Source organism: Pygocentrus nattereri, chromosome 15 (genome assembly GCF_015220715.1).
Source record: "Pygocentrus nattereri isolate fPygNat1 chromosome 15, fPygNat1.pri, whole genome shotgun sequence".
NCBI classification, from domain to species: domain Eukaryota; kingdom Metazoa; phylum Chordata; class Actinopteri; order Characiformes; family Serrasalmidae; genus Pygocentrus; species Pygocentrus nattereri.
In genome coordinates, this window is record NC_051225.1 from 3751508 (window position 1) to 3765728 (window position 14221).

Consider the following 14221-nt stretch of genomic DNA (forward strand, 5'->3'; position numbering starts at 1 on the left):
GTATAAATAACAATAATGCGTCTCCAGATTTATTAATGCGTAGGAACCCGTGGCCACGACTTAGTAAGTGGTGGTCACACATTATTTTTATTTATGCAGGATGTCACCAGCGGGGCTCCGTGGAATGCTGTAATAGGGCGCTGATTGGTTGTAAATTGCGAGCCTATGCAAATATTGCGAGTCTTGGTTGCGTTTGTGCGCGTGCGCGGTAGGAGAAGCCACGGTGCTTCGCACTGGCGGTCAGTAGAGAAGAAGCTGAGCTGGGTTTCGGTGGCCGGTCTGAAGGAGAGGCGCTCCAGAGGCCGAACAGGTGTGTGTGTGTATGTGTGTGTGTGTATCGGAGTGAGAGAGAGAGAGAGAGAGAGAGAGAGAGAGAGAGAGAGAGAGAGAGAGAGAGAGAGAAAAAGAGAGAGAGAGGGAGGGAGAGAGAGAGAGAAAAAGAGAGAGGGAGGGAGAGAGAGAGAAAGAGAGAGAGAGGGAGGGAGAGAGAGAGGGAAGGAGAGAGAAAAAGAGGGAGAGTGAGAGAGAGAGAGGGAGGGAGAGAGAGGGAGGGAGGGAGAGAGAGAGAAAGAGAGAGAGAGGGAGGGAGAGAGAGAGGGAAGGAGAGAGAAAAAGAGGGAGAGTGAGAGAGAGAGAGGGAGGGAGAGAGAGGGAGGGAGGGAGAGAGAGAGAAAGAGAGAGAGAGGGAGGGAGAGTGAGAGAGTGAGGGAGAGAGAGAGAGAGAGAGTGAGGGAGAGAGAGAGAGAGTGAGGGAGAGAGAGAGAGAAAGAGAGAGAGAGGGAGGGAGAGAGAGAGAGAGAGAGAGAGAGAGATCAGAGCTCCCCGAGCGTCCCGCCACAGGTACAGGTAGGTTGCGATGATCTCAACTTTTCACCTTTAAAGCGACGCACTTTCACTTAAAGAGTCGAAATTACGCACTTAGACGTTTCTGCTGCTTCAACGCGTCACTGATGGCCATCACAGAAAATCTGGATGAGATGTTTTGCTTTTAAAACATGTTAAACTCCCAGAACGCGAGATCTCCTGTTTGCTGACTGTTGGGACAGAGTCACTGTCTAGTATATAAACCAGTATAGAGCAGCCTATACCGTGTTTTGGATGCTGGTATGCTGGTCAGTCAGTACGACCCTGCTGGGTGACCACCTAAACCAGCACTAGAACAGCATAACAAGCAGAAATCAGCATAGTCTGTGCTGTTGATCTCAGCAGGGTGTCAGCATTCGGAGGCCGTGACAGGCGGTTAATGTAGCTGTTATAGTACATTTGTACTATGTTGTCTAGTATAATCTACTGGATTTGGAGATTAGATATAAAATAGGCTAGTAAACTCTCCAAAGCAGAAGTATGAGATGTGTTGGTGCTCAACGAATCCTGCATATTAATTAAATAAAGCTAAAACCACTTCTCCAATTCTTACATCTTGTAGAACCTAAGTAGTAGAAATTTGAATTATTATGATCAGCTCGATGTAGATAAACTTACAGACAACTTGCTGATTGACTGGCTGTGGGTGTGTGTGGTTCTTGATTTGTATATCACTCCAGTTTGAACAAAACCTAGTACCTCGGTTTTTGTCATTCTTCAGTTTTTGATATCATTTCAAAGCGGCTGTTGCCTTTTATACCCTGTGTGAATTTCATGAACGGACGGAAAGAAACAGCCCAAAGGGGCTTGTAAAAAAGTCTGGTTCCATTGACTTACATTGAAAGTGAAGTATGTTCTTTCCTTCTCCTGTAAAGTCACCGTTTAGGAGATACAGCATTTTGCTCCACCATCAACAAGAAGTTAATCTCTAAATATCATTAAATTCCTCCTTAAAATCTTCCTTAGTTTGATTTATCGTAGCTTGCTCTATGATGCTTTGTTTACGTGCTGTCTGATGACACACTCTTCAGTCATCCACTGTATATTTGTCCAAACGATAAGTCAGTTCACTAAACACAGTTAGGTTTTTATTCCTAGATTCTTTTTAATGCTGTTTTCTCAAGTATTAAGATGTATAATGTTGTTGTTTGTTAAATTCATGTATTAGTAGTTGATTAGTAAACAGTCATATGCAAAAGTGTGAACACCCCCAGTCCTAGTGAACACTTTGTCCATTTTCAAAGTGAAAAGAAGTTAATAAGTTAACTTTTGCACAGGCCACATTTTATGTCAAATTTAGAAAACAAACAGTAGTTAGGCATTTAAACAAGGGCGTAGTAGAGCATGTGCTTACTTTCGCTTAGAAAATCAAATTTGGATGCCCAAACTTTTGCAGATGAGCCTAAAACGTTGAACTGACTTTTTAAAAATTCCTTCACTTTTACTAAGTAAATTATAGAATAACTGTCAGGTTAAGCCTAAAAATGTATCTACAAACTTAAATTCTTTGAGTGAAATGTCAGTTTGTTAAAAAAATACAAATTATTACAAATTTGTAGTGAAAAATTCTATTACCACTTATAGTGTAGGTATTAATGTTGTGGCTTAGTGATAATAATAAAAAAAGATAATGATGATAAGGTAGATAATAATAGTAATAGAAGTAATAAATAGTAATAGTAGTAATAAATAGGTTAGTAGTAATAACTAGTAATTGTAGCAATAAAAAGATTAGTAGTAATAGTAGTAATAAGTAGATTAGTAGCGATAGCAATATTAATCATAAATAGTAATAGTAGTAATAGAGTAGTAGCAATAGTAATAGAAGTAATAAATAGATTAGTAGTAATAGTAATAGTAGTAATAAATAGTAATAGTAGTAATAAATAGACTAGTGGTAATAGTAATAAATAGTAATAGTGGTAATAAATAGATTAGTAGCAATAATAGTAATAAATAGATTAGTAGTAATAGTAGTAATAAATAGTAATTGTAGCAATAAATAGATTAGTAGTCATAGTAGTAATAAATAGATTAGTAGCAATAGTAACATTAGTAATAAATAGTAATAGTAGTAATAGATTAGTAGTAATAGTAATAGAAGTAATAAATAGATTAGTATTAATAGTAATAGTAGTGATAAATAGATTAGTATTAATAGTAATAGCAGTGATAAATAGTAATAGTAGTAATAAATAGACTAGTGGTAATAGTAATACATAGTAATAGTGGTAATAAATAGATTAGTAGCAATAATAGTAATAAATAGATTAGTAGTAATAGTAGTAATAAATAGTAATTGTAGCAATAAATAGATTAGTAGTCATAGTAGTAATAAATAGATTAGTAGCAATAGTAACATTAGTAATAAATAGTAATAGTAGTAATAGATTAGTAGTAATAGTAATAGAAGTAATAAATAGATTAGTATTAATAGTAATAGCAGTGATAAATAGTAATAGTAGTTTTAAATAGATTAGTAGTAATAGTAATAGTAGTAATAAATAGATTTATTTTGTATATAATGTGTGATATTTAAACATCAGGAGGTGTCTTGTTTTTTATTTTGACTGACAGATGAAACTATAAAATAAAGCCTAGTTACTGACAGTGTTTTCTCTACTGGAAGCCCAACTGAAAGTGCAGGCGTGCCCTACTGCGTCTCCTCTTACAGGTGATTCATTCTGACACAGTGTAGTTATGCAAGGAGTTTAATCACCACTTCTGAAATATCTTGCTTGACATCGTTTTGAATGATCTTTTAATACTGTGGAATGCTTTTGAACTTCTGTTGTTCTTCAGTGTTACTTTGTCTTGACACATTTGTGAAAATGAGATTGAACCAGCTGTGGTACCACACTTCTGTGTAATTACACTGCCGTTCAAAAGTTTGGAGTCACTATTTTTATCAAAACCAATTTTGCTGCAGGTCCACATAGAAAACAGTTCTATTAAGACGCTGCTATTCTATGAAGTCAAGTTTCAACCAATCAGTAGGGAGCTGTAAAAAATGAAGAAATATTAGATTAGTGTCCCAGATGTGAAAAGCGGTGATCAAATCTTGAGCCAGCGAATGTATCCAAGTTTAGAGAAATACAGTGTTTCTGTCAGTCAATAAAGTTTTGCTGTTGCCAAAAAGCTTGAAATATTAAGGAATAATAATTTGACTGTTGAAATGTGAACAAAGCCATTCAGAGTGGTTTGATGTGAAATGCTCCATTTAAAAGAAACATACCAACTCATGTCTTTACAGTGGTGGTGATAGGAACCAGAGGTCGCCATGACTACAACACAAATATAGACGTTTCATTCACCACCCAAGACCAACAGTGAATGTAAATGTAATGTTGATGATGGTGAAAGGTTGTCCTGCATGTACCCCCTTGCCAAGAAAAGATAAAAAAAATAGAACTTAGGCCAAAAGTTTACCTCAAAATTATCATAAAACAATGTCACGCAGAATTTTTCATACATTTTTCATGTAATAACTTTCTGTGAAGGAGCTTTTTGAGGCTTCGGATGTCTGGTTCCTATCACCACCACTGTGAACAATCCTGACTCTGTTTCTCTAGAACAGAGCATTTCACACCAAACCACTCTGACACTGTTTACACTGTAAAAAATGTAAATATGCAGAAAAAAATGTATACATTTGTAGATTTCCCCTCTTTAAAAAAAAACCTTCTTTTGTTTAGCTAAAAGTATTTCAATCTACACTGTATATATTAATATTGAACAGCAGTTATCATAAGTAAATCCAAACTTTTCTTTGTTTGTGTATCATACATCGTTCGTTTTGCCTTTTGGATCAAACTTGTATTTATCCGATTTTTCACTGTGCTTTCTAGGCTACAGTAAGACATTCATACGAGGAGAAGCTCAGTTTCGGACTTGTCCTCCAAGCCGAGTGGTTTTCCCCGCTGGACAGGCCCATCCTAGCGTTCGGATGCATTTATCACTGGATACTATGAACATGGTGGACGACAGCTGCCTCTCGCCCGGCAACTTCCACGAAATGGTAAAAGGTGGCATTGCAGCCGTCGGCACTCGTGTCCACAGCATCGATGTCATCCTGGGCTTCACTAAGGAAGAGGGCCCATTACTCAATCCTGGAGCCAACACTGTGCCTCACAAAGTTGGAGTGGAAAGTTTAGGAGACCTTGGAAAGCAGGACCACCCAGCACACCCGTACGGGCACATGCCTCTGAGGGATAACAGTGAGCAACCTGCTTTTCATGGTGAGTTCCTCAAGGGTGTACCTTGGGGCTTTTTATGTTTTTTATATATATATATATATATATATATATATATATATATATATATATAAATGTGTGTGTGTGTGTATGTGTAATACTATGTATATTACACTATTGGTTGTAAAGATAAGAAGAGTTTGTAGTTTTCACAGTCTCAGGGCTCGGCCATTTCACAGTTGAGCATTATTAAAAGTGATGACAGCATTGGAAGTCTAGTGGAGAACTGTGTTTTCCTTGCACCTTGCTGAACTTCTCGTTGTTTCGACATGGTGGTGGCATTGGGCCAGGGTATTAGTGCCTTTACCTTAAATAATCTCTTCAGCTTTATCTTTTCATCTGCAGATCTGCCAAGTTTATAGGTCTAAATAGATTAAGAGTAGTGATGTATTAATTTAGGCTGTTGCTGCTTTTGCATTAGCTGGTGTTATTGGGATTGACAGAAAACATTGTAATAGAGAGGCCGTGCATCAAGGTGGATAGATGTTTAGGGAGACAACATAGAAATGAATTCATTTAATCTTATTACTTCTTAGAACTTTTTAAAGGATCAGTTTTAGGATCAGTTTTACAGACCCAGATTAAGCCCACTGGCATTCCACCTTAGTCCAGAAATAGGCTTAATCAGTGTCCAGACCCAAAGTTCTCACTCCATTTTACAATTTGTAAGATTTTTAGAGCTAAAGCTCTTTATTTCCAGTCAACACACCCATTAAACACAGGTTTTTTCCAGCATCAGAAAAAGCTGAAAACATGTATTTAACAGAAAGTACACAGAAGCCTCAGCAGCTAAATATCGTTCAATGTGACCTGCTTTGAGTTTTTCAATGTGCAAGGATATTTTTCCACATCTCCAAAGTTTCGTTTTAGAAGTTGTTTGCATTGTCCGTTTGTCAGGATCCGAGCAATCCCTGTTACAATCCCAATATGTAGCTTCTTGAGAGCTACACATTCTTTCATACCCAGTCATCTTCTCACAGTGGAAGGATGGACAGAAACACCTGTGGATGTTTTCAGATCTGAAGCAGCTTGATCTTCTCCTCTCTCTCAGAGATCAAAGCCTTCAGTGCTGTTTATCTGATGGGGGCAGTTTTGGTGTCTACCAGGTCTTCCAGGTGGTTGTTAGGAGGCCCATTTTCTGGGAAGCTTTTAATCATTTTTTGAACTCAGTTTTGGAAACTCCTGTGTTGTCTCCTCAGAATTATCTCCTGAAAAATGCATAACTTGGCTGTTTTGATTGAAAAAACTTCTCCTGAAATGCATTTCTCACAGCTCTGAAGCTCTAAAAATGGGCTCATAGTGTCCTGTCTTACAGCGACAGCTAAATCTCTAAATGAATTGGTGAGAGACCTCATCCACAATCTGATCCCCTCGTGGAATTCCCCCTAATCTTTTCCTGCACACAAATGAGATTGCACAACGGTGCATACCCGCAAATAATTATTTTTTCTTTCAGTTTTTTTTTTTTTTTGGGCCGTAATCTGTCTTTTTTATCAGGCTGTGAGATGAGAGCACCTTTTAGAACGTAGATTTCATGGCAGGGAAAGTTGGCCGAGCTCTGGGTTGGAGTAGCTCACTGGCGTTGCTAGCGACCAACCAGGATGAGTTCCTGTTGTGAGTGCCTGTCCTGCTCACTGTAGGTGGAAGTGAAGTTCACTAGGGCACTTGTGTTTAACAAACATTTGACGGTAAATGGCTAAATACGTCTAAATTTATTGAAATGGAACTTGTATTATTGTTCAGTTAAACCACTTTTACATCATTCCAATATTTCACCTTCCTTTATGCAACAAATGGACCGTTTATTCCGTTTTTTGTGCCTGCGTTTTGTATCAGTGCATCCCCTCTGATACTTTACTCACATTAGAAACATGAGATGTCTTAATATGGGTTTTGGGTTAAGAGGTCTAACTCGTCTGCATAGTTCAGTCATTGAGATCCAAGTCATTCGGAGTGGTTTGATGTGAAGATTTCATTGTTGGGAAATTTGCCGACTCAGTGGTGGTGATAGGAACCAGGGGTCACAATGTCTACAACTCAAATATAGCCATTGTATTTCGTATCAAAAGCAATCAGTGAACGTACGCATGTCTGAGGTTTTATATGTTAATGTTCACAATATTCAAATAGTGATAACATGTTTTGGGACTGGACTGCTGTGCCTCACAGTGCCCTGCATGTGTCTGTCCACCATGGATTAAAAACGGCCTTTTAATATAATGTCTTACACACTAAGAAGGGAATTCATAACCATCTCTGATGCAGCTTTTAGAGGCATTAATAAACTCTAGAGACGTCAGGTTCCTATCACCACCACTGTGAACAATTCTGACGCTGTAAGTTCTCTAAAATGGAGCGTTTCATATACACTCACTCCAAATAAATGACCGAATGCTTATATATTAATCATTTAATTATGCGAAGATTTGAGAGGAATTCTGCTTTAAAGTGTTCTCCACACATTCTCCTTCGTTTACTTTCACTTTCATGCCCTTTTTCATTTTATTCCTAGACAAACACCGGATTTATTTGCTTTAAATGGGAATAAAATCCGATGTTGTTGGTAAGGCAGCAGATTCTCACCTCGTCTTTCACCAACATTGAACTTAATGTCCGTTAAACGCAACTGAACTTTAAACCTAAACCCTAAACCTAATTGTTAACAATTAAAGCATCTGTAGATAGTCTGTAGGGGATTGTCAGAATAAACGTGACAGAGTTTGAATGTATTTGTGCTGCTAAGATTGAGAGAAAAGGCCGAGAGTGTCACCAGGGCCCGAGCCTGAGGTGACCTGTCGAAAATGGTCTTGAGCCACTGAAATGACTGCGTTCTCCTCAAGTTGCCAGCAAGTCTGAGCGCTTTTATTGAGAAGTCCGGCTCCTGACAGGCAGCGTGGTGATCCCTGACCGGCCCTGACCTCCTCATTGTGTTAATTCGGGCTCTGCCATAGTCTCTTAATGAGCGTGGACTCAGCAGCCCTGACGCTTTCGTTCCAGCCTGTTGATTAAAGCTTTCCTTTCTGTGCCATCTTCCGTTCGGGCGATGTTTACTGCAGGATTCCCTCTGATTAATAGATCACAGCTTGTTCAGCCAGAAGACATTGCTAAGCTAATTCGTAAAAGCATTGTTATTGTCTAAGAGCGGAAGCTTGTTAGCTTCGTTAGCTGGAACTAGAGCTTGCAGGGATTGTTAGTGCCATTGGCTTGGTTTACTAAGCAAAAATCTGCACACTTGTTCAGTGAAAATCATTTATCTGCCTGATCTTACTCGAATAATCAGATGCACTTTAATTAGCGCGCATATGTTTCTGTTTGCAAGTAGCAGATGGCTAACTAAGCTAATTCACCCAGGCAGTCATCTTTGCGCTTGACATAATTAGCTCACTGTAACTACCAATTATCTTTTTGGACCAGAGTTTGTGAAGTTCTTTCTTAGAAACGTTAGCGATAGCCTCGGGCCGGGCCTGTGTAGAATAAAAGCCCTGAGCTAGATTAGAGGGCGGGTCTGCAGGGGGGCTATCAAAGGGAATTAGCGAGTAGCATCTGTTCCTACTCAGATTAGAAGGTGGGAAACTTAGTGAAAGCCGCATGGACATGTTTGTGAGAAGTGACGTGTGTGGCGTTAAGCGCTCGCTACAAGTGGACACCAAGGGTCATGATATGTGTGGTACATTTTCATCTGTTGATTATGTGGATACTCACAGACATACAGTACTGTGCATAAGTGAGAGAGCAGCTTGTATTTTTTACCAGTTAAAATGGCCATTAAATAGCCAGCAGCGGTGGACGAGGTACATAAACCACATACTTGAGTTAAAGTCGAGACCCCCAAGGTAAAATATCACTCCAGTAAAAGTAGAAGTTCCTCCATTTAGACCTCCACTTGAGTAAAAGTACTAAAGTATTTACCTTCAAATGTACTTAAGTATAAAGTAAAAGTACTAAAAGAGTAATTCTGGCTCTGATCTGGTCCTGTTATCATTTTTATAACCAGACTGGCTTCATGAACTCATTTCAGGTGAAAGTCCTCCAGCGTCTCTCTTGGTAAACCAGTCTTTTAATAGAACGTCATAAATTAGTGACGCTGACGTCTATTAAAATGATCAGAAGCACAAAACACTGAAGGTAAACAGTTTCCATCAGGGAGAACCGAGTGGCTCTGAAATCACTTTTTACACACAAGCAAAGTTTCAGTTTCAGATTTATTTACAACTTAGTTCCAAGTTTAAGTTGAATAAAAACTGGCTTTAAACTCAGGATCACAGATGAGCTCCTTTACTATGTTGATCTGTAGGCGTCTGTTCATAAACATAAACCAGCCCAAACTCATTTACTATAAAATGAAATGGTGTTTGTAGAAATTCAGAAAAAAGCCGCGTCAGTCTCGACTGCATATGTGGACATATTTCTATATTGAGCTCTATTTACACAAAGTTAGGTTAGTTCATCATTTATGTTGAACAGACTCTCCCAAAGTTTTACGCTGCTGCGCTGACGTTGAACCGCGTGCTGCACTGGGTCGGTATGACCAACAGGTCAAAACCAGCTCTAAACAAAGTGACCGCTGGGCCCTGATTGGTGCTCTGGCTTTGCGCTTCTTTCGTTTTGACATGTTACGTTTTTATACACACAGAAACCAAAAGGAACGACAGATTTCTCAAAATGTAGGAGGAAAAAGTTGGATATTAGACTCTGAAATGTAGTGGAGTGAAAGGAAAAAGTCGCCCAGAACGGAGAAACTTCAGTACAGATACACCAAAAATACTAAAGTACAGAAACCAATTACATTTACTTTGTTATTGGCCACCACTGCTTCTAATTAGATTGGATATAAAATAATCAACTGGAAGGATGTGTAGCTGTCAAGAAGCTGTTACTGAGAAAAGTCTCAGAAGAAGCAGCTTCTGTTCTCAGAACAATGGGCTGACCACCCCAGAGTCCAGACCTCAGCCTCAGGGAGTGTGTTTGATTATTTGGATAGTGAGAAGCAGAAAGTGCTAAACCAGCTTCTAAGACTGAACTTAGGTGGAAAGTGTGTAAAAATATGCCTGAAAAATGGAAAAATGCCTACATTTTCTTAGCAATATTGTCTTTCTTATGTTGTGTTTGTGTCTCTCCAGACGCTGAAATATTCTCCAATAAGTGTGAGGGTGAGCTGGGAGAGGTGAGGAAGTCATCTGATAGTGACAGGAAGTCTCCGGAGCAGGGGGACGAGGAACAGCCGAAGAAGAAGCACCGGCGGAACCGGACCACCTTCACTACCTACCAACTCCACGAGCTGGAGCGGGCCTTTGAGAAATCCCACTACCCCGACGTCTACAGCCGTGAGGAACTGGCCATGAAGGTCAACCTGCCTGAGGTTCGAGTGCAGGTGGGTTTATAATACTTCTTGTGAAATGTCTTTGCAATATTTATTGCTTATAACAAACATTTACAATTTAGTTTATGACAGAATTAGTCTTCCTGCAGTGGCTAATCTTAAGTGAAACACTTGTATTATACCACATTAGTCTTTTTTAACTGGTAAAAAAAAAAGGGGGGGGGCTCAATCCCAGTGATTCGTGTTTTCCGATAAATATGTAAATATGTCAGTTAGCATTGACAAGCTAAAGATGTTTCAAGGTTAATAAAGTACATTGATATAGTTCATAGCAGTTTATTACACAACACTCTTTCCATGGAGACCCATTCTCAAGCAGGCTGTGCCAGGTCAGTGATTTGCCTGTTCTTTAAAGGGTCCATGTGGTAAAAAAAAACGCGTTTTCCTCCTTTTTTTTTTGAATAAAAGACTTTGATGTGTATAAAAACATTTCTAAAGTTTCAAAACATAAGGTCTCAAAATTTGTCACTCCCCAGCACATGGAAACTAAGCCTCAAAAACAGTCTGATATGAACTCGTTGTGTCTGTGATTGATTTTCAAAATAAATGTCTCAAATTTAAATTCTTTTGTTGCAGTTACTACCTATAAAGAGTGCCAATATGAAGTCCTAACTTTTTAAATAGTCTATTATTACAGCAATTAAGTTAATGAAAGGTGGGGACATTTGAAATTGCACGTTACTTTCAAAATCTTCTTCTTCTTTCGGCTGCTCCCTTTAGGGGTCACCACAGCGGATCATCTGCCTCCATCTTGCCCTATCCATTGCCTCCTCTACTTTCACACCAACCATCTCCATGTCCACCTTCACTACATCCATAAACCTTCTCTGAGGTCTACCTCTTCTCCTTCTGCCCGGCAGCTCCATCTCCAACATTCTTTGCCCAATATATCCACTATTCCTCCTCAACACATGTCCAAACTATCTCAACCTGGCCTCTCTGGCTTTATCTCCAAACTGCTCCACCTTCACTGTCCCTCTGATCTGCTCATTTCTAATCTTGTCCATCCTTGACACTCCCAACGAAAATCTCAGCATCTTCATCTCCACCACCTCCAGCTCAGCCTCCTGTCTTTTAGACAGAGCCACAGTCTCCAAACCATAAATCATAGCAGGACGCACTACTGTCTTGTATCTTTCAACGTTACTTTCAAAATAAGAGATAAAAATCACAAATTTTACATTCATTATAGCTTTTAGCTTCAGACAGCACCAACATGAACCCTTTTGATTGGGCACTCTTGTGGTACTCTTACTCTTAACTGAAGCTCATGTTTTCCTCCAGGTCTGGTTCCAGAACCGTCGGGCCAAATGGAGGCGCCAGGAGAAGATGGACGCCAGCGCTGTGAAGCTCCATGACTCACCCATGCTGTCCTTCAACCGGCCACCCATGCACACCAATGTGGGGCCCATGAGTAACTCCCTGCCCCTGGACCCTTGGCTGACCTCTCCTCTGACCAGCACCACGCCTGTGCACAGTATTCCAGGCTTCATGGGGCCCGCACAGGGCCTGCAGGCGGGCTACCCTGGCCACGGATTCCTCAACACGCCCCAGCCTATGGGCCAGAGCATGCAGCCCATGGCCCCGCCCCCCTACCAGTGTCCGGCAGTTTTCACCGACAAATACCCACTGGAGGACGCTGACCAGCGCAGCTCTAGCATCGCCTCACTGAGGATGAAAGCCAAGGAACACATTCAGTCCATGGACAAAACATGGCAACCCATGTGACAGTTGTGGCAACACTGAACTGACACGCTTTCAGGATTTGTTGTGTTTGGACCTTGTGAGTGGACACGAGGCGGGTTAATGAATCAGAACCAACCAGAGCACTGTGTGTTCTGCTTTGGATCTAGGATAATGTCTCATCATCCCCAGCCTGTGGTGAAGCAATTAAATGTGGGAAGTAAATTAGTAAAATGGCACAATATTTATTTTTCTATTGGATAAAGGTCTCAAGTTACATTTTTGACACCTGAAAAAACAAAAAATTGGACGTTTTTACGACAAAACGATTGGTACGTTGCTATTTTCTGTCTGTCTTAAATTACATTTGGTGAGTTCTTTACATTCTAATGTTCCTTAATTGAGGCTCAAATAGTCTGCTTTTTTCCTCCTCCACCAAGCCCACATTTCTAAGACGTCTGGCAATAATTTAAGCTAGCTGGTTTTGTTTCAGTGTGCAGTGCATCATCAGATCAGTGTTGTGAAAGAAAAAGCTGAGATCAGGAGTAGAGGCAGAAAGGCCAGGTCCTCACTGCCTCCATCAAAGTCCATACTGTTGCATGCCTGGCCTCTATAACGTCCCAAAGACTATGAAGAAAATGAACTTAAAGAATGCCTTGAAGGTGCTTTTTTGACTGTTGCAAAGCCAGATAACCCATTTTTATTGCTGCACTACGTAAATGTTTGCTCAAGTTGAAAGAAGGTTGGAAAAAAGGCTCAAATATGGGCTCAAATGCTGTGGGTCGCCCTCTGAAGCCTGAAATAATCATTTAAAAGTCAGAAGCATCGAGTTGGGGGTTTTTCACACCATGTTGCACATTTGTACATATATACAGGCTAAAAGAAGGTCTGACTCGATGTTTAGATATCAAATGCAAAGTTAACATTATACCAATAAAGATACACCAACAACAATAGTAGTTAATTCGCTCACATCCTCAGAAACATGTCCTTCACAGAGTTTTGACTGAGTTCTCTTTGAATTCTCTTTGTCATCAGATTAATCCACCTGTTGGGGCCTGATGCACAGCCCTCATTGCAAAACGTTTATCCACATGTTGCTTGCATTTCCACGTTTCCACCAGAGAGGTCTCCAAATCCCCAGATCTTACTTAGTGCATTCCTAAATTGCCAGTATTTCTGCCCTTTCTTTGTTCTGTTTGACTCTCCAGAACACACTGGACAATATAAGGGAGCACATTTACTACAAAATATCATAGAGTTGGTTTTCCAGTCGGGATTAAGCCTAGCATTCTGAATGGAGATTGATAATCAGTTTCGCAGACCCACACTCTGAAGACGAAGACGTCAAAAAGGGTTTTTCGGAGCGTTGCTATAAAAGAAACGTTTTTGGTTCTCTAAGAAACTTTCAATGGATAATTATTTAAAAAGCTGTGGTGTGCAATGTGAAGACGTTTAAGAACCACAACACAACGTACAGGTTCTATACCAATTCAAGAAGAACCTTTTATTTTAAGAGCATAAACAGGACATTGACCCTCAGGGCAGTGTTCATTAGGACACATGACACCTACATATGTCTTTTATGACATCTGATCTCACAGAAACATATAGGCTTATTTCAGCAAACACATGAGGTGAAATTGCAGTAGGCAGCCTGCATGACAACTGATGCTTGTTTTAATAGGCACTTGTAAATGTTTATGTGGATTTACGCCAGTCATGAAGGGCTTATGTCGGTGTCATGTTGCCTTATGAATGCATTACCAAGAGGATGGTAATGGCGCCACTATTACAGTTTTGACTAGGACTAGGCTTAATCCATGGCCAAAACACAGTCTAAAAGCTAAAGATACCAAACATGAACATGAAGATGGCTGTATTTTCTTCAGAAAGAGAGCTAATGCGAGGTGCAAGGCAGCCTGTGTAGCCATATGACTCCAGCTGGGGGGTGGGGGGTGGGGGTGGGGGGTTGGGTTGTTGGACCTCTTAACACCCACTTAACTTACTTAAACCTGATTAATTCTTAATTCACTTGACT

At 40.0% G+C, this 14221-nt stretch overlaps 1 protein-coding gene across 3 annotated transcripts; it reads left to right on the forward strand.

Moving 5' to 3' along the window:
- The first annotated feature begins 249 nt into the window (after nt 1-249).
- Nucleotides 250-13131, forward strand: rx1 (retinal homeobox gene 1). 3 transcript variants are annotated; one of them, XM_017702578.2, is made up of 4 exons: nt 250-310; nt 4713-5102; nt 10238-10488; nt 11782-13131. In XM_017702578.2, the coding sequence occupies exons 2-4, from the start codon at nt 4811-4813 to the stop codon at nt 12223-12225; spliced, it is 987 nt and encodes a 328-aa protein (XP_017558067.1). In that variant the 5' UTR covers nt 250-310; nt 4713-4810; the 3' UTR covers nt 12226-13131. The 3 variants fall into 3 exon arrangements, with proteins under 3 accessions (XP_017558067.1, XP_017558066.1, XP_017558068.1); XM_017702577.2 differs by lacking the exon at nt 250-310 and adding an exon at nt 793-846; XM_017702579.2 differs by lacking the exon at nt 250-310 and adding an exon at nt 3483-3538.
- Nucleotides 13132-14221: the final 1090 nt, after the last annotated feature.